The 27,082-nt window shown below is 46.6% G+C and overlaps 1 protein-coding gene across 4 annotated transcripts in view; it reads right to left on the reverse strand.

The window, feature by feature from the left end:
- PHF2 (PHD finger protein 2) overlaps positions 1 to 27,082 on the reverse strand; it is an 82,644-nt gene that overhangs the window by 23,532 nt on the left and 32,030 nt on the right. For all 4 annotated transcript variants that reach the window (XM_064668093.1, XM_064668091.1, XM_064668094.1 and 1 more), the window contains exons 2-8: positions 17,083 to 17,168; positions 11,280 to 11,394; positions 7,865 to 8,025; positions 5,400 to 5,541; positions 2,206 to 2,392; positions 1,495 to 1,657; positions 134 to 221 (exon numbers count right to left, since the gene is read on the reverse strand). In XM_064668093.1, coding sequence (XP_064524163.1) covers positions 134 to 221; positions 1,495 to 1,657; positions 2,206 to 2,392; positions 5,400 to 5,541; positions 7,865 to 8,025; positions 11,280 to 11,394; positions 17,083 to 17,168 — 942 coding nt within the window. The remainder of the gene's footprint in view (positions 1 to 133; positions 222 to 1,494; positions 1,658 to 2,205; positions 2,393 to 5,399; positions 5,542 to 7,864; positions 8,026 to 11,279; positions 11,395 to 17,082; positions 17,169 to 27,082) is intronic.

Genomic DNA, 27,082 nt, shown 5'->3' on the forward strand with positions numbered 1-27,082 from the left:
GAGGGCACAGAGGTGGGTACACCACCCAAAACTGCCCAACAGAGCTACACCAACCTTACTGCCAATGGTTTATTATTACTCACTGATTAAAAACTGAGCCTCTACACAACTTCAGATTTTAATGCCAGATTACCTCATCTGCATTTCAACGCTTAGACTGTGTAGAAAATGTCCTGCGAAGGCCAGGCAGTCTACAGGTGTTAGAGTTGCATAAATCCAACCTAAAAGAGAAAGACAAGAGTCCTCAGGATAAAAACTGGAACGGCAGTAGCACAGACTTTCATCACAACATGATGTTTATACTTTGCTGAGCAGCTTCCTCCCTAGGTACCAGTACAGCTCTCCAGTCCAGCCCCAGAACCACACACTCCTTCAACAAGTGGCCCCTTGTTTATTTTGCTGCATAATGGCAGCTGCTTTCCCATCTCCATGAAAACCTGTGACACGTACTTTATCACAGTGTCAGAACCAGGTGTTTTCCAAACATGTATTTTCATACAAAAATCTACTCAAGTTAGGGAATCTCTATAAATTGCTCTGTGTTTGTTCCACCATCTGCTCCACAGATGGTGATGAGAGAAACACCTACTTTCCACTTCTTACACTCGAGGTAAAATTCAAGTGTGTAAACATTCTGTGCAAGAATATACTCACACACAGAAAAATGTCACTACTGTCTGCTGCCTCCTGAGCACTGGTACCAGTTACTGCCACTGCCTGCACTCAGACTGTGGCTCGAGGAGGGCTCTGCATCATTTACATGCAGGTAGAGGGAGAGAAGATCCCTGTCCCAAAGAGATTACAGTTTCAGCAGGTAACAGGGAGGGCTGGAAACAGAAATTGTTGTTCGTGGTTAGAAGAAGGTGAGGGAGAAGGGCTGGAGCAGAACTGTGTTCACTTCAAACCCTGCACTGTTTTGTGATCAACTCCCTGTCCTTATAGAGATCCTCCCAGGAACCAAGAAAAACGAAATCCACTATCCCTAATATCCAAAGAAAGCCTGAGTCTATTAAATAACCCATAAAAACCTGTAACACCGAGGTCTTTGGCCTAGTGTGCAGCCATAAGTGCACGCTCACACTCATGCAGGTACCTGCATTTCCTGAGTGTCTCAGGGGATTAATGTCTGTGACAAGGGTTTTGTGGGGTGTCATGGTCAGAATATAAATTCATTAAACATAAATTCTGTGTTAGGTGTCAGAAAGTCATGGTGGATACAGAAGGAGAATTCAGGAGTTACTGCAACCCAGCTAGACCATGGGTGGAACACTCTGCCTACTAGTGGTGTGTAAAAAAGGCTGCTAAAATTTTAATAGAAAGCAGTAAAAGGTCTGATTTGTTCTTTTTTGATTGTTATGCTTGTAAGCACATGAAATCAAACTTCTATTGAGAATTAGACTTTGTCAGAGAAAGTTGTCAAATCCCACCCCTCTGGCATTTGGGATGTGCTCCTCTGAACAGAGGAGGGAAGCCCACCTGCCCCAGCCTGCTCACCTGATGGGATGAAGAGTGTCTGGCCTTGTTTAACGGTGCATTTGTAACATTTATCCACTTGGTCTGCAAAAAACATCTCACTGTGGTTTGCTGCTGACTGCCAGCGTTCATACAGAGAAATATTTGCAGGGGCTGGTTTGATGAGATAAAATATCTTTTCTCCCTGAATTAGAAAATATAAAATTAGCAATGAGCAGCCAAACCAAACAACACTGCAATGGCACAGACACACACACACTCCAATATTTATATAGATGTACAGATAGCATTGTGTATTTTAGCCATGTTTAAATAAAATTAACTAGTGAGCTTTGTACAGAGGGGTTGAAATAATTAAAGCACCAGCTGACCACATCTGCTCAGATTTGTGGGAGTGATGTTTACAGCACCAGGTTCCATCACCATGCAAAAGCAGGACATGGTACCTTTAAGGCCTTGGGTGATGTATGTGCAGAAGGCACTAAACAAATATTAAAATTCTAATAGAGTGAAAATACACAGAGGATTTGGATTTCCATGCTCCAAGTGCTTCCTCACTCAGGAGATCCAGTACTGCTGGGAGCGAACCCACTTACAGCAGATAAGGCTCAGATACAACAGAGCCATGGGGAAATAAACCTGAGAGCTGAATTTCAAGAGAATTTTATGCTGGTTCCTTGTGTGTAAAACTTAGTTTGTTACAAGATACACCTGACACCCAGGAGCCCTCACCTTGAGCACGTGGTACCAGGCAGAGGCTCCGCCAGAGTCTATGTGGAAGTCGGTGTAACTGTCCTTCACACAGATCAGGCAGTACTTGGTCACTTTGGGTTTGGCCAGCAGAGCATCATCAGGCCAATAGTTTTCCACCCAGGACAGCTTCTTTACAATGTCAGGAGGCTCTACAAAACTGGACATCCTTACAGAGAGAACGGAGAACAGACAGGCAGCTTTTTAAAACACAGCTCAAGGACCCCGGTACGACGAGAGGCGAGCGTGTGACAATACTTGCATGGCAAACTGAGGCAGCTCCTCTTGTGGCAGTGGAACTGCTCTTCACTCAGAAAATTTGGGAAAACTGTTTACAGACAGAGATTTAAGGGTTTTTTAAGTATCATGACTTAACAATAATCCTTTGCCTTCTTTCAGCAGCATCATCTCTGATCAAATATATGCTGTTTGCATTTCTCCAGCCCCTGCCTCTTGCTATGCAGGCTCAGGTATCACCAGATCTGTTATCACAGTCACCTTCCCAGCCCCCTTCTGAAGAGAAAGTGAAACGTGTGCACTTTGACATAAATCATCTGGTAAACCTTAAAAACTTGAAAGTTAAGCTTAATATTAATAATCCAAATAACAACAACATTAATGCTTATGGATAAATAAGTCTTGTTCTGATGCTGAAAATCAGTGATCTTATTTAGATTGACTAAAATACATTAAAAGCTCAGAAGGAGGAAAATGCCTAATTTGGGTTGATAATGTGAATATATTTAAAAGATAACATATATATTTCTATAATTTCTATAATTTATACAAATAAATCTATTTATTTACACTAAGCATATACTCGTATATGTATCTAAAATTTATACAAATTATCTTCATTTACACTGAACATATGTTCATATTGTATTTATTTATTTATATAATTCATATACTATGTGACAAATATCATACACTATAATCATAGCTAAGACAATGCAGTGGCATGATAACCAGGTATTAGGTGTTTCATCCCAGAATGTGCTACATTTTAGATTAATATAGTCAAAAATTTGGGCTAATAGTTGTGGGAGGGGGAGATTCACTACTGGACCATGTCAGTAAGGATATTTCCACTTCAAACCCAAACTAAATGCTCCCACATGTCATTTGTGCTCAGTGTCAAACCCTGATGACAACAGCTCCATTTCCATGGCAGGGTAGATGGAGCAGTGCATTCAATTAAACTGTCACTGTCTATGCTAAGAAATAAAATATTTGCTATTAATGTCTAAATTAGCAGTGTATGAGCGACAGCTCCAGCAGTCCTTCAGGACAAAAGACATCCTATTATTCGAGGATAATGGCAGAAAGCTGAAAAAAATCTCTGCTGAAGATCCTGGTGATCTCTGAAGCCTGTAATGAGTAGAGCTGCTCTCTGCAGCAATGGGTGTGCACCACTAAATCCCAACTACACGGCTCAGGGGAATAGCTGGAAAAATGAGCTTGTCATTATCCACCAGCCTTCTTTTTCAAGTCTTCTCACTGAAACAGATTGCTCCCCAAAACAGCCATTCTTCATTTTTCTGTTGACATTCATCATCATCTGTGTAGTGTGTTTGTATGTAAAGGGATCTTCTCCTTCTCTGGTGCTTCCCTTCTGGAAGCATCACCTACCCCAAAGGACTACAGGACCTGTAAAACTCGCAGCTGTTTGACATCCAACACTTTACAGCTGCACCTGCCCACTCCTGGGATGAAGGTGGGAGAGCCCCGAGCAGGGACCTCAACTCTCAGGCACTGACACCAGCTAATGATCACAGAATCACAGAATCATGCAAGGGTTTGGGTTGGAAAGAACCTTAAAGATCATCTCATTCCCATTTAGTCCATGGTCAGGGACACCTTCCACTATACCAGGTTGCACCAAGCCTCTCCTGAAATTGGACACTTCCAGGGATGGGGCAGCCACAGCTTCTCTGGGAAACCTGTGCCAGGGACTCACCACCCTCAGAGGGAGGAATTTCTTCCCAATATCTAATCTAGCTGATCTGCACCATGACCCCCAACCTGCCCTCGGGCAGTCAGCACCTCCCTGACTCTGAGCTGCTGTCAGACAGATCACAGGTTATCTGGCAAAAGCACTGAAACCAGAACTATAACCCATGCTGTAGCATTACAAAGATATAACAAAATTTCAAAGTTACTATCCTTAAAGGACACCCAGTGACATGTAACACTACACCTAAAGCCACACTTCATCTACTTACCCCCTCTCTGCTACTCTGCATGGAAGACTTTAGTAAGCAATGCATGATGCCCTCACACCTAGTGGGATGCTCACTGCTGTACAGCACACTTGAAAAAAGAACGTGCCAAGGAGATCAAGATCACCTTAAGCTGGAGAAGGTGTTGCCTTACATCCATCAGGGTTCCCATCTCACCAGAAAAACAACACAGAATATTAAAAATTAAGGCCCCTTGTGTCCGTGTTCTCCCACAGAGAGCATTATCACACCTCTGTGGTCACCCTGTCCTCCTTGCTTTGGTCTTAATGGTGTTTATCACATTGCACCCAAGTACCTAAGATCATACTTGGAACAGAGGACATCATCCTCCCCCACTTGGACAAGGCAGAGAATTCCCTCCTGGAGCATCAGGTTATGTCTGAGCAAACAGCTGCACTGGATGAACTGTGCCTGTACCACTGGAGCTGAAATAAAGCTGGAAGGTGCCCAAATGTCCTGTTGTGACACATGGCTGCTGATGACACAGGGCTGAGCTGCCATCACCTGTACCCTTCTCACAGAGCAAAGAGCACCTTCATTCCGTGCTGTGCCTCCACTGGCTGTGTATGGATGATGCAGGGGAGAGTTGGAGCAACCAGAAGCTTCTATCCCAAGGTTAAAGAGCAATCCCTAACAAGGGAAGCACTGGGGACACTGATCAAACTTGCCCCGCTGAACCTTGCCACGTATCCCAGACATAGCATGGGATTCAGGAATTTTAAATCAGAACTGATATATAATTCCATATAAGTAATACAATTACTTATAAGTAATTGTAATATAATTATAAAGACAAAAATAATATATGCAACCATATTATTATATAGAAACATGTTATATATAAATAGACATGTATTTTATATAAATATATATATAAATTGAATATAAATTATAAATAAATCTCTAGTAATTACAGGTAGGCTGAACCCTTACCTGGTGTCAGAGAACTCCAGGTTGATGACATTAAGGACTCTTTTCCTGTTTGTGCTGTAATAGTAATCCACAAATTCCTTGAGCTTCATCTTGCAGTCCTTCTGCTTGGTGACATCAGTGACATCAACACTCCGCTCCGGGCCTGCACATGGATCCAATGAAAGAGAGAGGTTGATGGGCAGCCCACCTTGCCCCATTTTCTATGCTGGGGGGTGAGTTGATATGTCCAAAACCATCCCAATCTCCTGATTTTCTGATCTTTTCAGCCCTTGTACCCTCCCTGTTGTTTATGTATTCACCCACATAGACATACATGCATGAAAGACATGAAATATCCATAAAACTTTTGTAGTCATGTCCCTGACAAAATTATTTCTGTAGCTTCTATCTTTAAAGGATTAACACTATTTTGGATATATTAATTTCATTATGGATTTTATTTGCTGAGTGAAATTTAAATGCAAATACCTTTGTATCCTTGGAGCAAGCCCTCCCCACCATGTTATAAAGGTCCTGTGATTGCAGACAGGGTGTAACACTATACTACTACAAGTATTACTATCATAATACTGTACAAGTGCAGTATCTTCACCGATTTTCCAGAATTCCAAATTCTTTTATGCTCTATTTTAAATTTTTCCTTACAAAACCTATAAATCAACGAGGAGTTCCCTTTTCTTACCATGGTATTTCAGGCATACCACTATAAAAAATTGACCTTTTGTTATTTTACCCAAAATTACACATCAAAAACCCATCCCCTCTGCATCAGAGTACAGGGATGATCTACTAGCCCTTACACATTTCCTCTGACAGACCTTGTGGGACACAAATCTCTGATGTTAATACTAACAGCATCAGTTAATCAGTGGATTTTACACTGGGCAAAAAGAGAACACACAGAGAAAGGCAGAGCTTTATAAAGACATTCAGAGCTTTTTAAAGACATTAGGAAGGGAAAAAATCAATTTATTTTTCATGAAATGCCAGAGTATAACAATGTCTTTGGCAGTCTCATTGGTGGTGGTTTGTCCTCTGCTCCTTCAGGTTGTTTCTAAAAGACATTCCAGATCCAAGGTAATTAAGTACAAACCAGCAAGATAAATCCCTGCTTGGGGAATCCCACTTCAGTGAGCAGACCCCAAAGAGGTTGGACCAGCACAGATTTGTGCCCCTCACTCAAATGTGGTGCCAGCTCAGATTAAACAACCCATGTTGTTCCCTCCAGCTTTGGACTAACAGTCCTGCTGGTGGGGGGGATGATTTCAGTTGGAGGCTGAGAGAGCTCCAGCAGGTGCCCAAGGAGCACCTCAGGCACACGAGAACATCTGCTGAGCGTAGCAGGTGGGCACAGAACATGTGTTTCCTGTAGAAGCAAGGGAATAGAGGTAACAATAACATCAGGGGGCTTGTGTTCCAGGCACTGGAACTGGCTGCCCAGGGCAGTGATGGACTCCTCATTCCTGGAGGGATTTAAGAGCCCTGTGGATGTGGCACTTGGGGATGTGGGTTAATGCTGGCCTTGGCAGTGCAGGGGAAACAGTTGGACTCGATGATCTTGGAGGTCTTTTCCAAACTGAATTGATACTGTGATTCTGTGATTCTCCTTTATTCACTGTTTTCTCACTGCAGATCCAACAGTCACGGTCAAGAGCAGCAGTGGCTGGTCATGGCACCCTCCAGTCTGGGGAATGGTCAATGTTTGGGTAAGGGAGTGCAGGAGGGGGTGGTTAGCAGGCTGTGGAAGAAGATGAAGGGACCATGAAACAGATGGATCCACTGGAGCTGCAGTCATGGCTCCAAAGAGACACTGCCTTGCCAGAAGACTGGAAGGAGAGAGACATGGATGAAGGACAGAGCACGAGAGGACAAAAGACACACGTGCTAAAGGAAGAAGGATGTGGAGACAAGTGACTTTAGAGCCCTTCCATGGCTTCTGGCCAAGGTCTGTTTTCCCAGGTGGGATGAGGTGATGGCTTGTGAGAAGATGCAGCACAACACCCTGCTCAGGGCAGAGATGGGAGAATGCCAAGAGAATCCAAATGACCAGCAGCACTGAAAACAGCTCTCACTGGCATCACTGCTAAAACACGGGCTGCCTGGGCAGAGGGAGCTGCAGTGTAGCTGTTCTTTCAACACAAAGCAAGCTGGCAGTAATCAATGAAGTCCTGGCCTCCAGAAACCATTTCTTGATCCTGCTGTGGCTGTTACTTTTAGTGCAGAGCTATGGAGAGCAGTGCAGCCTGGCTCAGCCCCAGTGCCAAGCTGGTACACTAAACAACAGCGAGTTCATTGCTAACTACAGGCTCCCACTACATAACAAACACTGCAGCCAGCACAGCCAGGGCATAGACAATATTTTACAATATATTTTACAATTTTTTATACAATTCATGGGTTATTATTTTAAAAGCAGCCGCTGGGCTCCAAGCAGCCCAATGCCACCTGCTCTCCCAGGTACCCACCGACGTAGTTTTCGACGTCGCTGACGTAGAAGGTGGGAGCGGGCACAGCCAGGCCCAGCCCGTCCTTCTTGGGCACCAGGATGGGCTCTGCAAAGCCATTCTCTTCCAAATACTCTGGTGTTAGCTGGCTGCCTGGGACCTTCACCACAATATCTTCAGCGCTGGAAAACCAAACAGAGGCAATGGTGAGGGGCTTCCACGCTCAGATCTGCATGCCACTACTGAAAGGAAGGCAATATGGATAAGGAATTACATACAGATTAGGCTCATAAGCCAAAAGCCAAAAAGTCATATATTGCAAAGCACGAAAAGCACAACAGAATCATCCAGAATCAATGTCTTGAGCCTCATGCTCCAGCTACTGGGAACTCCTAAAATAACAGCTTGTGGCAAAAAGCTGTTTCCTTCAGCTGTAGGATCTGTTGAGCTACTGGTGATCAATGTTAAAGGAATTAGTGTTAAATGTTCCACTCTAAAGAAGGTAAGACTAAAAACATTACCTAATATCAAATAAATTGGGCTGGAAATACTTTGCAAATCATTTTAAAGAAGTTGAATAAATTGCTTGGGAAATATTCTGCAGATCATTTTGAAGTGGCTGGGAGGGCTCCAAGGGGAATGAGGAGAGGGCAGCTCCATTGGCCCACCAGCTATTGGCACTGAGAGCTCCCAGGGGAAATTCAAGTCTGGTTTCTTGATCTTTTCAGGCGTGAAAAGTGACTGTACATGAAGGACCAACAGTCCCAAAAGTGTCCTGTCACCATGTGCTGTGTGTCAGATGGGAGCAGTCAGACTTTGAAGGTTCTCCTCAAAAAGCCCTTCCTGCCCAGGCAGGTAAGGCCAATGTCTGAGTGCTCTCCTGCAGCAGTCCTGCGCTCCAGTTCACATCTCCATACGGCACCAAAATGGGCAGGAGAGAGGACGAGCCTGGATGTGCTGTCGTGGCTGCTGCCACGCTTGAGCTCACCACCTTCCCCACCCCGTGACACCCAACCTGCCACAGAGACCCCACACCCTCCTCTGATCTCACCATGCAGGGTAGGGGAACCCCTCACCCTGTGCCTGCTCACAGAATTCCAGAATGGTTTGGGTTGGAAGGGACCTTAAAGCCCACCTTGTTCAATCCCCCCTGCCATGGGCAGGGACACCTTCCACTAGCCCAGGTTGCTCCAAACCCAGTCCAACCTGGCCTTGGACACTTCCAGGGATGGGGCAGCCACAGCTTCTCTGGGCAACCTGTGCCAGGGCCTCCCCACCCTCACAGAGAAGAATTTCTTCCCAACATCCCATCTAACCCTGCCCTCTGGCAGTGGGAAGCTGTTCCCCCTTGTCCTGTCTCTCCAGGTCTTTGTTGAAAATCCCTCTCCAGCTCCCTTGGAGCCCCTTTATGCCCTGGAAGGGGCTCTAAGGTCTCCCTGGAGCCTTCTCTTCTCCAGGCTGAGCACCCCCAGCAATCCCAGCCTGGCTCCAGAGCAGAGGCACATGGCTTCTGTATGTGCCATAGAACCTACACATCATTTTAAAGAGAGATTGGTCCCAGAGCAGGCAGCAACGATCAGGGCAAAATGAGAGGCTGGTACCTACGCTGAAGCATCAATTGAATTGTTTACCCCTACTACTATTGCTACTCTAATGCTATTTTGGTATTAAACATTCTAGAGCAGAAAGGCAATAATTATATTTTTTGCCTTTTTGCTTTCTTCACTGCTCCTTTTGAGTCAAGCCCCTCCGGGGGACTCACCGGGGCTCGTCATTCACCGCCATGTGCTGGGAGTCAGGAACGACACTTCTGATCTGAGACCCCCTTTCTCCTTTCACCCTGACTGACGAGTGCTGGGGTTTGGTCTGGGCACCTGCACCTGCACCTGCACCTGCACATCTCACTCGTTTTCTTCAGAGGAGACAATTTCTCCAAAAGACTTTGTGTCACTGATGGCACAAGTGTGGGTGTCAGAGGCCTCATCTTGCAGCCACTTCTTCAGACTACAGACCCTTCTGTCTCAGAAACTTTAATTTGGCAGCAGGATTTTCTTACACCCACATTATTGGGAGAAACAAGGAGAAAATTTGGGGGGTTATGGTATTTATTTTTTTTTACAACTTGGGAGAGACTCAGAGATATTGTGTGTGTGAGTGCAGTCTCAGAGGCCACCTGAGGTTACTGAAATCAGTCTGCCTGGGCCTTAAATCTTTTAGTAAATGAGCTTTGCAACCTGTCAAATCAAAAAAAAAAAAAAAGAAAGAAAGACAAACAGTTAAGACAAAGATCTTGCAGGCCCCAATAACAATAGCCAAGCCAAGCAAGTAGAAATACTGGATCCTGAGCTCAGTGAGACACATCTGTAAGAGCTGCAAAACACTTCAGAATTATTTTCAGTTTTTTCCTTAACCAGCCCAAGACCAGTATCTCAAATTAAATGTGAAATTAAATTCTCCATAAAAAAAAGAAGCAGTTTTGTGTTTATCAAGTACACTTTGCCAGTCTCCAAGGATTCTTCTAAAATAATTAGTTATTAATAATTAAGGATTTATTTGGCTATGGTCTACATTAAAGAGCCAGAAGAAAATGATCACTCTTGCAAATGGCTGTGGAGCAGCCTAATAACGTGTGGGACATGTCACCCAACAATTAGCACTATTCATTACCCCAGTGAGAGAGCCTTTGTCACCCAGAAACTGAGCATGTCGTTGTTCTTTCCAAGATGGAGACAGACTTCAGCAAAGTCATTAGGATTTTTGAGAACTGGATAATTCAATGCAGTAAGTGGGTTAGTCTCTTGTGCAAGTGGATGTTCTAGGGGTCAAACATGCTCTGGTTCAGCCTGGAGGAGAGAAGGCTGTGGGGAAATCTTAGAGACCCTTCCAGTGGCTAAAGGGGGTTTATAAAAGAGAGGGAGGGTGACTTTTTACAGGGGCAGACAGTGATAGGACAAGGGGGAACAGCTGTAAACTAAAAGAGGGCAGGGTTAGATTAGATGTTAGGAAGAAATCCTTCCCTGTGAGGGTGGGGAGGCCCTGGCACAGGTTGCCCAGAGAAGCTGTGGCTGCCCCATCCCTGGAAGTGTCCAAGACCAGGTTGGATGGGGCTTGGAAGGTGTCCCTGTCCATGGCAGGTGGTGGAATGAGATGGGATTTAAGGTCCCTTCCCACCCAAGCCTTTCTGTGACTCCATGCTTTTTGCCTTCACAAATCCAAGCACCTATGGAAAGCCACAGGACCTGAGCTCAAGCAAGAGGAGATCTGAATACAGCTGCACAAATATAAAAAAGGGAAGAGCCTGGGACATCTGCAATCAAACAGCACCTGTTTAGACATCATCATTCCATGATGCTTTCAGCCAGGCCCACCACCAGCCTCCCAGGACAGTGGCTGTACAGGCATTGCCCCCCCAGCCCATTCCAGCTGAACAACCCACCTGGGAAACGTCCGACTTCGGAGCTCTTTTATAAAGACCTGGCTCCCATTCTGCACAGGCTTCACCTCTGTTGTCTGGCCAGTATCATGCTTATGCCAATTTCTTTTCTTTTTCACTGAAAAGGAAGGAATTGGACAGTTGTGTTAAGTAGAAGATAATTATTAAAACATTGGCAGGAACGACAAATATTGGTTTAATTTCTCAGGTGAGCAGAGCAGAGGGAACCCCCCCCAATGCTGCACTGCACATTCTAATATTGCTCTCAGTGCCCCATCAGACAATCCCAGTGCTGCCTGGAGATCCACCACAGCATGAGCAGTGTGTGTGTGTTTTGGAGCACAAGGGCAACCAGACAGGGAATTGCTGAGCTGCACAGCTCCTGCAGGCATCGTGCAAACATGGGTTCTGGACACCCCAGGCTCGCCAGCCTGCACACTCCATTCTCCTCAGGAAACTCCCAGAAAGCCCCTTTCCTCCACATGCAGAATGGACCTTTGTCAACATATTTGTCAGGAATTACCTTAGACTAAAGATCTGTCCACCTGTGGCAGATTTGACATCAAGTTTGATGGGTGTTGAGCTATGCCCTGGACACAGCATGGATGGGGAAAGGGAGGAGGAGGAGAAGGAAAGGGAAAAGGGGAAGGAGGAAGGGAGAAGGGGAGGGAGAGGAGGGGAGACGAGGAGAGAAGAGGAAAAGAGAAAAGGCACCACAACTGCAATTGTTAGAATCCTTATTCCCAGGATTTAAAGGGAAGTTATTATGGCTCAGGCCTGCAGCAATGACAGACTGAGGCCCCTCCACTATGCTCCCAGTGGGGGATGGACACACAGGCAAGTCCATCATGGATAAAGGGCCAGCAGGAATAAGCACATATGAGTCAGTCAAGTGTCGATGGTTCTGCCCTGTCTCTGACAGCTGGATATCACAGAGCTGGAAAAACTGGTCCCACTTTTTCCCTGAGTCAGCACTATCTCCCTCAGCTGTTCCCACTCATTTTGGTAGGAAATTGGTTTTTTCCATATTCATATAATTTAAAGCCTCTGTTAATAGAATTTTCATGTCACAACATACTTTTGTTTTCCACCCTTGCTTTACATCATGAATCTCAGTATTTTACCCCAAGTCCAGACCCCTTACCAAAACAGTGAGGGGAAGGCAGCAGAATCCTCACAGATGGCACCTGCTCCTCGCTCTTTGCACACACACACACACACACACACACACACACACAGAGATCCACACACTTTTCCATTAGGAAAGGAATCTGGAGGCCACAGCTATAAGACATGAGATTTGGAAAGAGCTAACTTTGCTTTCCTGACCACAATCCTGGAATAACTCAAGGAAAGATATCCCCCAGTGAGTCCATCCCAGGTTTTGCACAAAGCATGTTGGGTTTATTAGTTCCATGCAGGCTCCAGCCTAGCTGGAGATATTCATTAAAGCTGCTAGTTCTTTATCTTAATGACTCTCAGGCTTAGTGTATTAATTCAATGCTCCTGGTAACAAAGGAAACAAGCCTGGCTTGAATGCCAAACCTTCCTCCTCTCCCTCCCTTTCCAAACACCGTCTCCTCCCCCTCCCAGCACATAGGAATCAACACCAGGAGCGTGTTGATTGCACTTGCACTCTGAGTGCAAGTCCCAGGGAAAGAGGTGTCACTTATCACAAGGAAAATTAAGGAGCTTATCCTATGAGCATGTTTTTTATTACACCTCAGATAGCATGGAGTGTCGGGAAATAAAAGCGACAAAGCAGAGCTGAATTAAGGGATTCACTGCAACTCTTCCAAAACCTCCAGGAAGTTCTTTCCCTCAGCACAGAGTGCTGGCAGGCATCCACCTCTCCCATTTACCTCTCCCACCCAACTCTTGTATCCACCTCTCTCATGCACCTCTTGTATCCCCCCCTGCCACCCACCTCTCCATTCCCCTCTCCCTCAGAGGCATCTCAGATGAACATTCTCCAGGAGGGGCTGTGTCCCAGACAGCTGCAGTCCATTATACTACATCAAACACTCTACCTTTGGCCTATTTTCAGCCATTCTTTCTGTGCTTCATCTTTACCATGATCACCCCAGCAAGGACTAAAGGCCCATTCCCATGTGCAACAGATTCCAGCTTTGGCCAGAAAAGCTGCTTTTTCAGAAATGATCACAGAGTTCTCTCTCTGCAGAACTTTCTGATCCAAATTTGACCTTTGGAAAGTCCAACAGTGGAAAAAAGGGAATATATTTTTATGAAAACTGTATCTCAAAATTAAGAATTCACAGGTATATTTATTTTATTTCAAATGTCTTAGTGTAGAAGGGATCATGACATTGAATGCTTAGGAAGCATTTCTTCACTGAAAGGGTGGTCAAGCATTGGAATGGGTTGCCCAGGGAGGTGGTGGAGTCACCATCCCTGGAAATGTTGAAGAAAAGGCTGGATGTGACACTCAGTGCTCTGGTCTAGTTGTCAAAGTGGTGATTGGTCAAAGGTTGGACTTGATGATCTTGAAGTTTTTTCCAACCTAAATGTTTCTATGAATTCTATGAACTTTCCACTAGACCAGGGTGCTTCCACTAGAGCAGGGATACCCAGAAGCATGCTGTGAGTTCTCTACTGATCTACATTAAAGCTTGTAACTACTTAAAACACGCCTCAGTCTGACTTTGGTTCAGTTGCAGCTCTGTAACTTCACCGATTCCAAAGGATTTCTCCTGATTTTCACTGCTGCAAACACGGCAGCAATCAAACCAAGCATTTCAAACTGTGTTATGAAAATGAGCCAAGCCTGCCCAAATGAAGCCCTCACATTTTATTGCAATGATGTCAGAAAATGTTGCATGAATATGGATGATTTTTCCCAAAGAGGAGTCCCTACACATTTCATTAAAAGGGAATAGCTCAAAATGCCATGTGACAGGAAACAATCTTCTGAGAGCAGCCACTCACCACAGTGGTAACGTGGAAAAATGTAAGGAGAGGAAAATGATTTTTAAATTTGACATCTGGAAAACATATCTGGCGGAAGGCGTGCTCCAGAAATACACATCCATTTTTAAATCCAGACGAGTTGCATAACAGACAATCGGTGTCTGCGTTTCCCTTTGCTAATCTCGCAATAATTAAATCCTACCGGTGAACTCCTGGTGCTGGAATGACTCTCCCTCGTTTATTACAAAGCTGATAGTGCTGGATAACGAGTTTAAACATAGACTGGGGCAGTTCATAAGCAAATGGGAGCGATCCCCCCGCAGACTGTCCCGGCAGTGCCCTGCATGCAAATTCCCAGCAGATGGAATGCACTGAGCCAAGCTGGTCCTGCCTTCATTTCATCTGTCTTTTAACTTCCCTGGCCTGCTGTACCCTGCAAGGAGGGGCTACAGGATAACAGCCTCCTTTTTCCACAGGATTCTACAGGTTAGTGGGGGAATTGCTATGCAGCTTGTGACTTTGTCTCCAGGACTCAAGGTAAGGTTAGCTCTAATTAATGTTTAAATGGAATTTGTGCACTCCACTTCTTTGATGATCGGTCCCACACATGGTTAAACTGCCTGTGATGTATTCGAAGGGAGAAAACAAAGTGGCATTGCTGTCCTGCAGGACGGGATGTTGGTCTGTGTTCCCAGCACACTGCATCCCCAGCAGCATGGGCAGCAGGTCAAGGGAGACCTTGTGGGACCCCACCTTCAGAGCTGCCTCCAGCTCTGGGGTCTGACATCAGAAGGACGTGGAGTGAGTCCAGAGGAGGCCACGAAGATGCTCTGAGGGCTGGAGCCCCTCTGCTCTGGAGCCAGGCTGGGAGAGCTGGAGAGGGACTTTCAACAAAGGCCCAGAGAGACAGGACAAGGGGGAACAGCTTCCCACTGCCAGAGGGCAGGGTTAGATGGGATGTTGGGAAGAAATTCCTCCCTGTGAGGGTGGGGAGGCCCTCAGAGAAGGGTTTCCCAGAGAAGCTGTGGCTGCCCCATTCCTGCAAGTGTCCAAGGCCAGGTTGGACTGGGTTTGGAGCAACCTGGGCTAGTGAAAGGTGTCCCTGGGATGGAAGAGGGTGGAACTGTGCTCCAGCAGCAATTTCTGCTGGGCTGTGTGACGCAGGCTCAGGGACGTACCAGTGGATTTTTATTTGGATAAAAAGAACTGGAGAGACAGAAACCTTCTTAAAAGCATCAGAATATCGTTGTCCATTCAACTCTCATCATCTTAACTGGTATATTAAACTTGCAATCTTTTTATCACAACTGCCATTTCTTGAATTCTAGGATGACACACCCCAGTTTTATAGAATTGATATTCAATTCCTGATTATAGGTTTTTGCTGCTTTTGTCTGGGTTTTTTCCCTTGCACTGAAAAGTGCCTTTCATCCTTCATAATTCAACATGATGTGAAGGAAATCAAAGTATCAGACTCATCTCAATGTTATACAGAACTCACAGAGGCTGGAGATCCTGTGCTGCTGCTTCTGTCCCAGGTCAGCAACAGCCTGGGAGCATCTGCAGTCACCCCCCCTTTTCAGCACAACCCTTTCCAATCCCAAATTACTCACTTCAATACGATTTGTGGTTATTTGTGTGACCAATTTCCAGAAATCTTCCAACAAAAACTAGAAAGGCTGATTCTTCTAAACCAGAACATTTTGTAGGGACATATTGATTTCATTAAGTCTTTCAGAACCAGCCTCCCAAGGGGCATTTTGCCAGCTTCCCAGTTTGTGGGTTCCCTGTTCAGACCCCAGTTGTTGGCAGACCCTCTGGGAGACAGGAACAGCTGCAGGTCATTCAGGTTTCCAGTTCACACTTGACTTTTAAAAAATCATAGTGGAAAAACAATTCCCATTTTTGCCCACAAAGCAAACATTTCGGGCTCCTCCCCTCTCCCTTTAGAAATTTTTTTAAACTTTAACAAGTAAGGCAATGCACAAACAATTTCTTGGGTTACAAATGCTGAATTTTAACACAAAAGGAGTCACTTTCCAGCCATCCCTTATTTCATACTGAAAAAGGGACTGTTAGGATTCCTTTGGCTCCTGCAGATGAGCACCCAGCTCTTCCTCTGCAGGATGCCCTGAGGTTGCAGAGCAGCAAGATCCTCCCCATCACTGTTGCTTATTTACAATAACTGGTTTTCAAGTGAAGCATTTCATCTTTCACAGGGATTGGTTTCTTTTCTTTTTTTTTCAGCCATTGTATAATAGAAAGAAATTGTGAATTAATCTGACCAAAGCAAACACATCCCACGGTTCTTTCCCAGACAAAACTCCCACTGAGATCAACTGTCACTTTTACTCAGGAGAACCTTCTGTGAAAGAACTGCAAGAATTGGCACCCTCAGTGCATCGTACAAGTTTGACTGCCACAGAAATCCTGCAGTTCTATATCCAGGCCAAGCACAACAAACTGTTTCTTACTCTTCTCATCCACAGACGGAAAACACCATGCAGCTTCCAAAACTCCCTGTATTAGCACTAGCTGCCTCCACAGGGATTTTCTAGCCCACATTCTTCAGTGGGGGCACAATTCATGCATGGAAGGATGCTCATTTTCTTGTGGGACCGGGGACTGCAGCTCTCCAGGTGAGTGCCTTGCCTGAGCTCACACACACACCTGAGGCCACGCAGAAGCTGCAGCCAAAGCTCCAAGATCCAACTCATGATGTCCTCCCACTAACATAATTTTCACCTCCTGGTGTGAATTCCAATATTTATGGCATGTGATACTTAGGGCCTTTTGCAATGACAAAAATAAGAGGTCCTTTTGTCCAAACACACAGTCCCTGCTGTGTGTCAGGGCCTGGCCGCACACGGGTACTCACAGGTCGACTTTCCGTGGGTTTTCTCACAATTCGGGCAATGATAGATGTCGATATCTGGTGCCTCTTCCTCTTCCACACCGACACAACTGGAATAGAAGAAGGTAAATATGACATTAGCTCAAGTCCATCTCGAAGCACACGATTAACAAGGAAAATGCTGTGCATTTGCCACTGCCAAGGGCTCCATCGAAACCAGGTTTGGGTGCATTGTACACTGGTACCAACAAGGGGTTTGTAGCCTACACTCCTGATGTGGTGCTACAAAAGCTGTCAGCCAGAAGCCACCACCAGTCCACTGTGGACCTCCATGAAAATACAGCAGTGTCCTACAGAGTGGTTTTTTTGCCAGGGAGACCATTTTGTACCCACACAGAGTGCACAACTTCCATAGGTTCCACCTCTGTTCCCATGCAGGAAGATGAGGAGGGAAAGAAGACACACAGCTCAGCACTTCTGGCTGCCAAGGGGATGGGCTGTGTGGGGATCCCACTGGGATCACTCTGGGTGGCTCAACCCAGGCAGCATCACCCGCAGCCTGGGGGCACAGGGCATGGGCACAATCCAGTGGGGAACACAGTGCTTGGGAGGAATGAAACCAAAGAGCAAAGTGCTGAAACACCCCAGGACAAGAAGCTGCTGCACGGTCCAAGCACTGAGCAGCCTCAAAGAATCTGGGTCCAGCACAACACTGTTCCTGCTATGGAGGAAGAGCAAACAGGACTCTGCTCCTGCTGCCTCTGTCGGGAGTAGTCCAGGCTGCAAGACACATTTCCAGCACAGAGAAAAGGGTTCAGTGGGGTGCTGTGAGATGCAGCCCTTGTGCCATGGCTCTGTGGGAGCTTAGCTAGGCAAGAGCACCCACAAGACACACAAAAGCACCCTAAGCCCCAATACGAGCAAGTCTGGATCACACCAAGAGCTCTCCGGGGGTTTCTCTACCACTGAAATGCCTCCTTTGGTGCTCTGCAGTGAGCACAGAGCACCTCTCAGTGCTCCTCAGCCAGCAGAGAACACTGACACAGCTCTTCTGCCAGGGAAAGGGTTTGGGCAGGGGTCATGTAATGCAATCTTCATGCATAAGGCCATGTTCTGCTTCCTGGCATCCCACCAGCAGTGCCAAGAGGCAATGAGTGCAGAAATTCAAAGTGTTTAGCTGCTGTTTCTGCCCTGTAGGAAACAGAGCAGAGGATGGTTGCTTCTCTCCCCCAGGCCAGGCAGCAGGGTGGGCTGGTTCTATCACATGCTTCACAGAACCTCTCAAATCATTCTCACCCTGTGCAAGCTCTGCAGGACAACAACAACGTGTCCAAATATGAGTTCAACAACTGGAGAAATTCGTATTGTGTGGATGCACCAGCAGCACCTGGTGATGGTCCAGATGCAGGGAGGCTGTGACCTTCTGGCTGCTGGCAGGCAGGAGGGTGCAGTGATGAAGGAGGGATAACCCATGATCATGCTCCCACCTCTTCCATAGAATGCCTGTGACCCCCCTGCCTGGCTCTGTGGAGCCCAGGGTTCTTTGGTGCCCTCAGCAGGGTGTGCAGGGGTACATGAACCAACATGTGCACACCTGGGGCAGGGGGGCAGCCGTTAAAAAGCACTGAGACCCCTCACTCCCAAAGCTCTGCTGACCCCGAGGCACACGGGGATGTGTAACATCCCCATCACAAACCACAGACACACCTGCTGCTACAGAACAGCATCAACAAAGCCAAAGCTGCAACCAAGCTGGGAAAGGCCAAACCAGCTAAGATACAGAAACACAGCCTTTTTATTACCATCGTAAATGTTTTGTCAAAATAAGATCCTGCCAGAAACCTTGTTGGGTATGGTCCCCCTGTTGCAGTTGCCAGTGTGGAAGACAGCTCCCTCCAAAACAAAGCTCAAGCTGAGAGAAGCTCTGCAACCAAAGCCAGAGACTCTCTCATCAGTGTAAGTCCAGCCTGGAAACAGGAGTCATTATTTCAGAAATGTGTCAAAGCAACTGCAGATTTGGCTGCTATTTTTCATTAAACAGTTAGTTGAAAAAAATACAGAATTGTTGTGTGTCCCTGGGCAGACAGCACGGAAAACTGAAGTTTGCAGACAGGAAAAATCATAATCACAACAGCCCAGTCCTCAGAGTGCAGTACATACAGAGAGAAAAATATCAGATTAGTAGGAAATACCAGAAAAATTAGCAGAAAAATACCAGATTAATCAGTAGAAAATTTAAACAAACCCTGGTAGATTGGAGCCAGAGTAAGAGAATGTAGAGGATTCCTCTACCCACAAAGCTGTGTCAGCTGCTTTTGCCACTGGATTCATCTTGCTAAGCTTGGTAAAGGTATGGATTAGGCTCTCTACAAGGGCTTGAAAAGCCTATATTTAGCTAAAGCAAGGAGATGAGACCCTTGGGCACTGGATGGGAGGAGGTCTGACCAGCTGTGGCACAGAGCAATGGCTGCAGTGTGGTGGGAGCCATTGTTCTGAGAGCGAGTCAAACATCTAACAAGAACAAGGCAGAGAAGTAAAAATAACTGACCTCAAACTCCAGCGGGCCCCTAGAACACACAGTCAACTTTTCCAGCTCCAGCACAGCTCTGGAATAAGGTTTGGCCACTTACAGCTGCTTGCAGGCAGAAGCTGCTGCCCTCAATGTGCAGGAAACTGGGAGTGTGAACTGTCCAAGGGATCCCCTGACTGATCTGCCTCAGGGATCTGTAGCCAGAATATCCACCCATTCCAGCCTCTGCCCCTCTTCTCAACCAGCAGAGCTTGGCTCACGAGGTACTGCCACCAGCAGGGCTGTTGGTGGTTTCCACATGGGGACAGGCACAGGAAACTGAATTTCCATAGTTAAAGCCAGACTGCCAGAGAGCCCCTCAAGACCGTTCCTGCCAGGAGAGAAACAAGGGTTTCCTGCCATCTGTATTGGGTTTATGTGGCAAGATTTGGGTGTCAGGGGGCCGTGACTGACCCTTGGGTTGGTCTAAGCATTTGCACCTGGGAATAAGAAACAGCAGGGGACTGCCAGCCTTGGTTGAACCCACATCCAGTTTCTGAAGCACCTCCTTCTCAATTTACTAGTGTGTTTTTTCTCAGAGTGGTTAATTACCAATAGAATAGAATCAAAGCATTTCTCTAGCTGAAAAAAACCAAGTCATCTACAGTGACTGAACAGTGCTGTCCTCCTCCCCAGCCCCCGAATTCCAGCACAAATGGCACTCTGTGGTTTGCATCTATTAGTTTTTTCCATGAGAACACACTGCTTTGGTCCCTCCAGCTTTTTTTCTCAGCCTCATTTGCCCAAGAGAAACACAAACAACCAAAAGACTTGAACCAAGCACTTGACTCCCTACAACGAGTCCAGAGGCAGCTGGTATGGGATCAGAGCCAGTGCGGGATCCAGGTGGTGTGCTTGGGATCCAGGCAGTGTTCTCAGGATTCAGGCAGTGTGCTCAAAATCCAGGCAGAGTGCTTGGGATCCAGCAGCCTTCTTGGGATCCAGGCGGTGTGCTCAGGATCAACAGCAGCCTGCTCAGGAGCAAGATCCCACAGTGGCCCCACGACAGCATCAGTGTGAGCCCTGGCTGTGTTACCTTTGTAAGGGAAGAACTGGGAAAAGCTCCCAGTAGCACTGCTGGGTGATTACTCAGATCTGCAGTGAGATGAAACCGGAGGTACAAGGGTCAGCAAAGGAACATTGAAGCAGAGCTGGCCAGGGACAGGCAGGGAGTGGGGGGCATGAAGCAAGAGCAGGAGCAGGAAAAAGAGCAGACTGATCTGCTTCATTTCTACCAGGAGTCCAAGAATCCATTTCCAAAAGCACAGACACCCCAAATCCGTGTGCTGACATCCTGGCAGGCTCCTGCTCTGCTGCAGGAACTCCCAAGCTGAGGAGAGCTACACTTACACCCAGCAGTCTGTGAAGGAGATGGGGAAACTCATCCTGCTGTTTGCACAGCACAGGCACCGTTCCGTGCTCGGAGGGGTGTGAGCACAGCCCAGGTGTCCCCCAGCAACACACTCAGGGCTGGATGTCTCTGACTCTGCATTATCTGCTGATGCTGCTTTTTCACCCTGTGACAGGGAAGGTGTCTGGCAGCACCAAACATGTCCCTGGGGAACGGACCACGTTCTCAAAGTGAATTAGAAGGAGAAAATTTTTCCTTGGTGAAGGATCAAACAATAGAGTCATGGAATTCTTAAGGCTGGAAAAGCCCTCAGAGATCAAGGAGTCCAATCACTCCCCAGTGCTGCCAAGGCCACCACTAACCCATGTCCCCCAGTGCCACATCTACATGGCTTTTAAATCCCTCCAGGGATGGTGACTCCACCAGTGCCCTGAGCAGCCTGTGCCAGGACTGGACAACTCTTTTGTGGGGAAATTTTCCCCAGAAAACCCTTCCCAGACATCCTGCAAAGCCCCACGCTCGCTGTCCCATGGGTGTTAACGCCGTGCAGTGCCAGCTGGGAACTGGGGATGAAACTGGTGTGGAGGGCAAGGATGTGGGATGCAGGAGCAGCAGCCACTACCACCACTCACAGCTCAAAAAACCCTTCTGTCCAAACTCAGCAAAGATGGCCTAAGAGGTTAATTATTGTGCATCCAGGAATGCCTTGTTGAAACAATTCAAACCAATCTAATGGTTGATTTTTAAATGGTTGTTAAGTGATTTAACTCAGGTTGAGGCAGTATAAAACTAATTCGATAATGAGATAAAAGGGAAACATTATTACCAATGTGTTTGAATTTCACAGACACTGTTGTAGGAAAAAAATAATAATAATAATGACAAGTAAAGGCTTTGATATTGCATCTGTTTAAGCTGATATCTCACCCATGTTACAGGGACTGAAAGGAGAATTAGCATATTAGAAGCTTTTGCAGTCAGAGGTTACAAATTACATTTTTATTAGAAACTCTACCCTTTGCCACTTTAAAACGAAATTGCTTCTGTGTTTGCAGTGAAGAGATGTTCAAGCTTCAGTATTCTGACAAAGTTAACAATGATTTTTCTTATGCAGGCAACAATAATAAAAGGTGCATGAATTAAACTGGTTTTATGGCATGAATGTTCCTGGGGTCCTTGATTTGCCATCTGCAGGGAGGTGGCACTTTATGTAGTTTTGGGAGAAAAATTAATTAATTGTTCTATCAAAACCATGTCATCTCCATTATCAACCAAAGACAAGTATAGAAGAACATGAAAAAATAAACAAGCAAAAGGCTCTTTGATGGGAAAGAAAATCAAATCTATGCATACAGAAATAGAGCAGAAGGAAAAATAAGCTGAGACTCCAACTCCTGAAACCAACCAAAGCCACATGCTTTATCTGCTCCTGAGGACCATTCCAAGTAGGTGAAACACAGGGTGTCCAACCAGACAATGGGATTTGGAAGAAGATGGGAATGACAGGGGCTCCCCAGGATGCTGGGCGCCTGCCTGCTCCTGGGGGGAGGATGACACGTCCTTCACTCTGTGCTAAATGCCAAACCCTGACCAAACAAACTGGGGTTGGATACTTTCCTTTGGGAATGCACAGGTATAGCCAACCTGCTGGATAACATAGCTCAGCATTCCTCTGGCAATAACAACTCCCTGCAAGAGCAACTGAGTGTAGCAAAGGCGTAACAGCACTTTGTGCCGTCTCCTTTCAGTTGTGGACACGTTCCAATGTACCTTCAGTGAGAAGCAGGCTCTGTACAAGAAGAGCAGCTATTCCCTATGGATATGATGGGAGTCCTCTAGCAGGTCAGCCTGAGTTTATTGCCCAAGCCAACAAAACCCAGCAGAGCAGCAAAGACACTAAGGGTTCACCAAAAGGATGGGCAAGTGCTGGCACAGCTGCCCAGGGAAGTGGTGGAGTCCCCAACCCTGGAGGGATTTAACAGACATGGGGATGTGGCACTTGGGGACATGGATTAGTGATGGCCTTGGCAGTGATGGGGAATGGTTGGACTCCATGATCTTTTCCAACCTAAATGACTCAATGGTCTTAAAGGGTTTTTCTGTCCTAAATGATTCCATAATTCTATGACCTCCAGTGGGAAGGAAGGGGTACCCTCACCCCCCTTCACAACTACCTCCCTGGACTAGTTGTTACATTCTGTGTATTAAACTTGAATCCTATTTTCAACTTTTACCCCTTAACCAGAGGCATGTTGAAAGCTCAGGACATTTTATCACCATTAAAAATTGACCCGTCAACTCTGATTTCACACAACCATGTGTCCCCTCTCTTTAAATAAGTCCAATTGCAAATCTCTTTTATTCCCAGAAACAAACTGGTATACCAGCATTGCATTAAGCCTTGGGAAGTGGTGATGCATTTCTCACTTTTCTCCTTCTCTTCTCTTCTCTTCTCTTCTCTTCTCTTCTCTTCTCTTCTCTTCTCTTCTCTTCTCTTCTCTTCTCTTCTCTTCTCTTCTCTTCTCTTCTCTTCTCTTCTCTTCTCTTCTCTTCTCTTCTCTTCTCTTCTCTTCTCTTCTCTTCTCTTCTCTTCTCTTCTCTTCTCTTCTCTTCTCTTCTCTTCTCTTCTCTTCTCTTCTCTTCTCTTCTCTTCTCTTCTCTTCTCTCTTCTCTTCTCTTCTCTTTTCCCTTCCCTTCCCTTCCCTTCCCTTCCCTTCCCTTCCCTTCCCTTCCCTTCCCTTCCCTTCCCTTCCCTTCCCTTCCCTTCCCTTCCCTTCCCTTCCCTTCCCTTCCCTTCCCTTCCCTTCCCTTCCCTTCCCCAGCACAGAAGAAATCATTGCATTTTTATAGGTAATAAAGGTCATAATTAGTGATTAACTGGATCTCATCCCATCCCTTAACAACTGGTATCATTTCTTGGTGTGTCACTGATTGTGTGTTGCACAATAAGGCTCTTCCTTAACAACAAGGTGTCATTTGTACAGAAGACACCTGTCCAGTTCCAGAAGCCCCCAGCACCTGAACAAAGCTGTAGGTACTGCATGAAAAACAGGAGAGTGGAGAGGCTCACGCTTCACTTTTTGACACCAGGCCAACGCTAAGTGACAGCAGTTTCTTGTGTCCACATCCCGGCATCCAGAAATGCAACAGCCAACACCATGGGCACAGGAGATGTTAAAGAGAACACAGAAAAAGGGAAAGAAGGAAGAGAGTAATGAAATGAGCTGTTGCCTGGGTTCACTTCTCCTGGGATGTTTTCCTGGTGGCTGTTACAGGGTGAACTCTGACCAGGGCTCCCCTGTGTGCTCACCAGTGTCTCCAGAGCAAACAGACAAGCCTTTTCCTAAGCAGAAGGATTTGTCTCATCTAAGCAGTCACATGTTTTCACAAAATAGGGATTTTGGAGAACTGAAGCCTGCTGTCAGTTAGGGTTAAAGCAAAGCAGGAGCTCGGGAGTCATTTGGGAGAACAGAGAGACACATGTCAATGCCTCTTCTGGAGGATACCCAAGACCAAGGATGGCAAACGAAACCAGTGTGCTGGTGTGGGCACATGGGTGAGGGCCCCCTGCATGGGACATGTTGAATTAAGGCCCAAATGAGAGACAACCCAAAGCTGTACTGGACAACCAGGATTTTATGTCACCTCTCAAACGCTCACAGAAACACAAATGCAGAGGGAAAGGCCTCCTTTGCAAACCGAGCGGCACCTGCGCAGTGCCCGTGAAGAGCCTGGCAGCTTCATCAGCACAAGAGCACAGAGCAGGGAAAACCCCCACTGTTCTTTGGGTTGCTTGGACTGCCTTTCATCCCAGAAAATGAGCTCACTTTTTGACTCAGTTCCCCCCTGTACTCTGTAACACCAACACCTGCCCCCGGCCTCGAGGCCTCTGTTTTATAATGAACAAACCCTCGCTCGGGGTTTGGGGATGCTCAGCCCTGTGCAAGAGCTGGGTCGTGCCACCCACACAGAGCTCTGGCTGCAGAGGCTTCACAGAACCACACAACCTCCTGAGTTGGAAGGGACCCCCAAGGATCATCCAGTCCAACTCCTGGCCCTGCACAGACACCCCAACAATCCCCTCCTGTCCCTGAGAGCGTTGTCCAAACCCTCCTGGAGCTCTGGCAGCCTTGGGGCTGTGCCCACTGCCCTGGGGAGCCTGGTCAGTGTCAACCACCCTCTGGGGGAAGAACCTTTTCCTAATATCCATCCTAAACCTCCTTGGACACAGTTTGTCTGCCTGCAAATTCTCCTGTGGGTGTTTACAAATACATCTTTTCCTGGTGACATCAACCTTTTCTGGGTATCTGACTCCACACATTTTCACAGTTACTTTTTTGAACTAAAATTTACGTTTGTGTTTCTGTGATTCCATGGTTCCAAACAGGCATAGCAATATCCATCCTGCAGCTTCCCCCTGGCCATGTGCTGTGCAAAGCAGGTGCACAGGGTGCAATTCAGCCCCCCAGTTCAGGAGAGCTTGGGGGGGCATCAACCCTGACCAGCCCCCGGGGGCCAGTGCCAGCCCCAGAGCAGCCCCCCAGCCAGCCTTTCCCAAGACCCATACCCAGGCTCTAATGAGAAAAAGGGTACAAACAGGGATGAACTCAGGGAGGACTTCAAAGGTTCTCCTTAATCTTCCAGTACATCTTTCCTTGAATGTGAACAGCCTGGTCACACCACCCCTTCAGCACCCGGAGCGAGGGCTGTGCTGTCCCAGGGGCACAGGGTGGGATGCGTGGCCACTTCTCCCATGGTCATTATTTGGGAATTCTGTGGGGTGTGGGGATGGTGCCCGCTCTTTCTGATGTTTGCAATTGTGCTGGAATTTAATAGCTTGTTACACAGCAGGTGCCTTTTCCCTTTGGAAAGAGGAAAAGAGTAATTCTGCTTGTTACAGCCCGGTTGAGAAATGCCAGTGGGGTTCAATTCCAGCCAGGAGATGCTCTCCCTGCCTTTTCATCCCAGTGCTTCAGCCCACTGTATGAGCTGCTGTCTTGGATAAACTTGGCTCTCTGGTTGGCTGGACCATATTTTGTGATTTTTTTTCCAAACTTGTGGTATGCAGCAGAGCATTCCCCTTTGGGAGAAAACAGGAATTACTTGACCTCTATAAAGCTATTAGTAAAAGTGAGTGAACTCGGGACCTCACTGGAAAACATCCATTACAGCCAGCTAAGCCAGCTGTATGATATTTTTTTAATTGCAAACATCCAAGGGACTGCAGGGATGTTGCTGGCCAGTGCAGTTGCTTGGTCCCTCTGTGTTGAAGAGAATAAGCTGCCCCATTGCTGGTGTGAAGCCCCAAACTACAACAAGAATTCCCCACTCAGGGAAATGATTGGCTGCTTGGGACACAAGGCTTGCTACTCCTATTGGAAGTGGCAACCTGCTCTGAGCTCACCAGAGAGCAAAACTCACAGGCAGAGGTTTAAAAACATGAGCTGGACACTTTTCAGAAGGAGCATCCCAAATTGCAAGGAAACCTAAAATAAAACTAAGCATAGAAACAGAATACAGCCACTGGGAACTGAAACTGCACTGAGAGAACTACAGATTTCTGTCATCAACAACAGCCGGATTCTTCATGCCTGAGTCATACAACAAGTTTAAAAACACCAGAAACAAATCGTATTTAGCAACCGGGGCCATTATCACAGGATCTTTTTCCCTGAGGTGTAATAGTTTTGTTCCTATTACACTGAACACTAGGAATGATCCTCCTTCCCTGCTTTTTTGTGAGTGGGTCAGTTGGGGTGGAAAAGGCTCCCTGGTTTTCTGGAGGCATTAGACCTGACCCACTCTCTGCTGTTCTCAGTGGTTTCTGCCACCTCAACACATTACAAAGCAAAGCAAAGAGTAACTTGCTTTTTACATCTTGCCATCCAGAAGGACCTGGACAAGCTCGACCAGTGGCCCATGGGAATCCCCTGCAGTTCAACAAATCAAGTGCAAGTGCTGCACCTGGGTCAGGGCAACCCCTGCTATCATTCCAGGCAGGGGGATGATCAGATTGAAAGCAGCCTTTGAAGAAGGACCTGGGGGTGCTGGTGGGTGAGAGGCTGGACATCACCCAGCACCCAGACCCCCCCGTGCCCTGGGCT

The sequence above is a fragment of the Pseudopipra pipra genome, chromosome 11, assembly GCF_036250125.1.
Source record: "Pseudopipra pipra isolate bDixPip1 chromosome 11, bDixPip1.hap1, whole genome shotgun sequence".
Taxonomy (NCBI): Eukaryota; Metazoa; Chordata; class Aves; order Passeriformes; family Pipridae; genus Pseudopipra; species Pseudopipra pipra.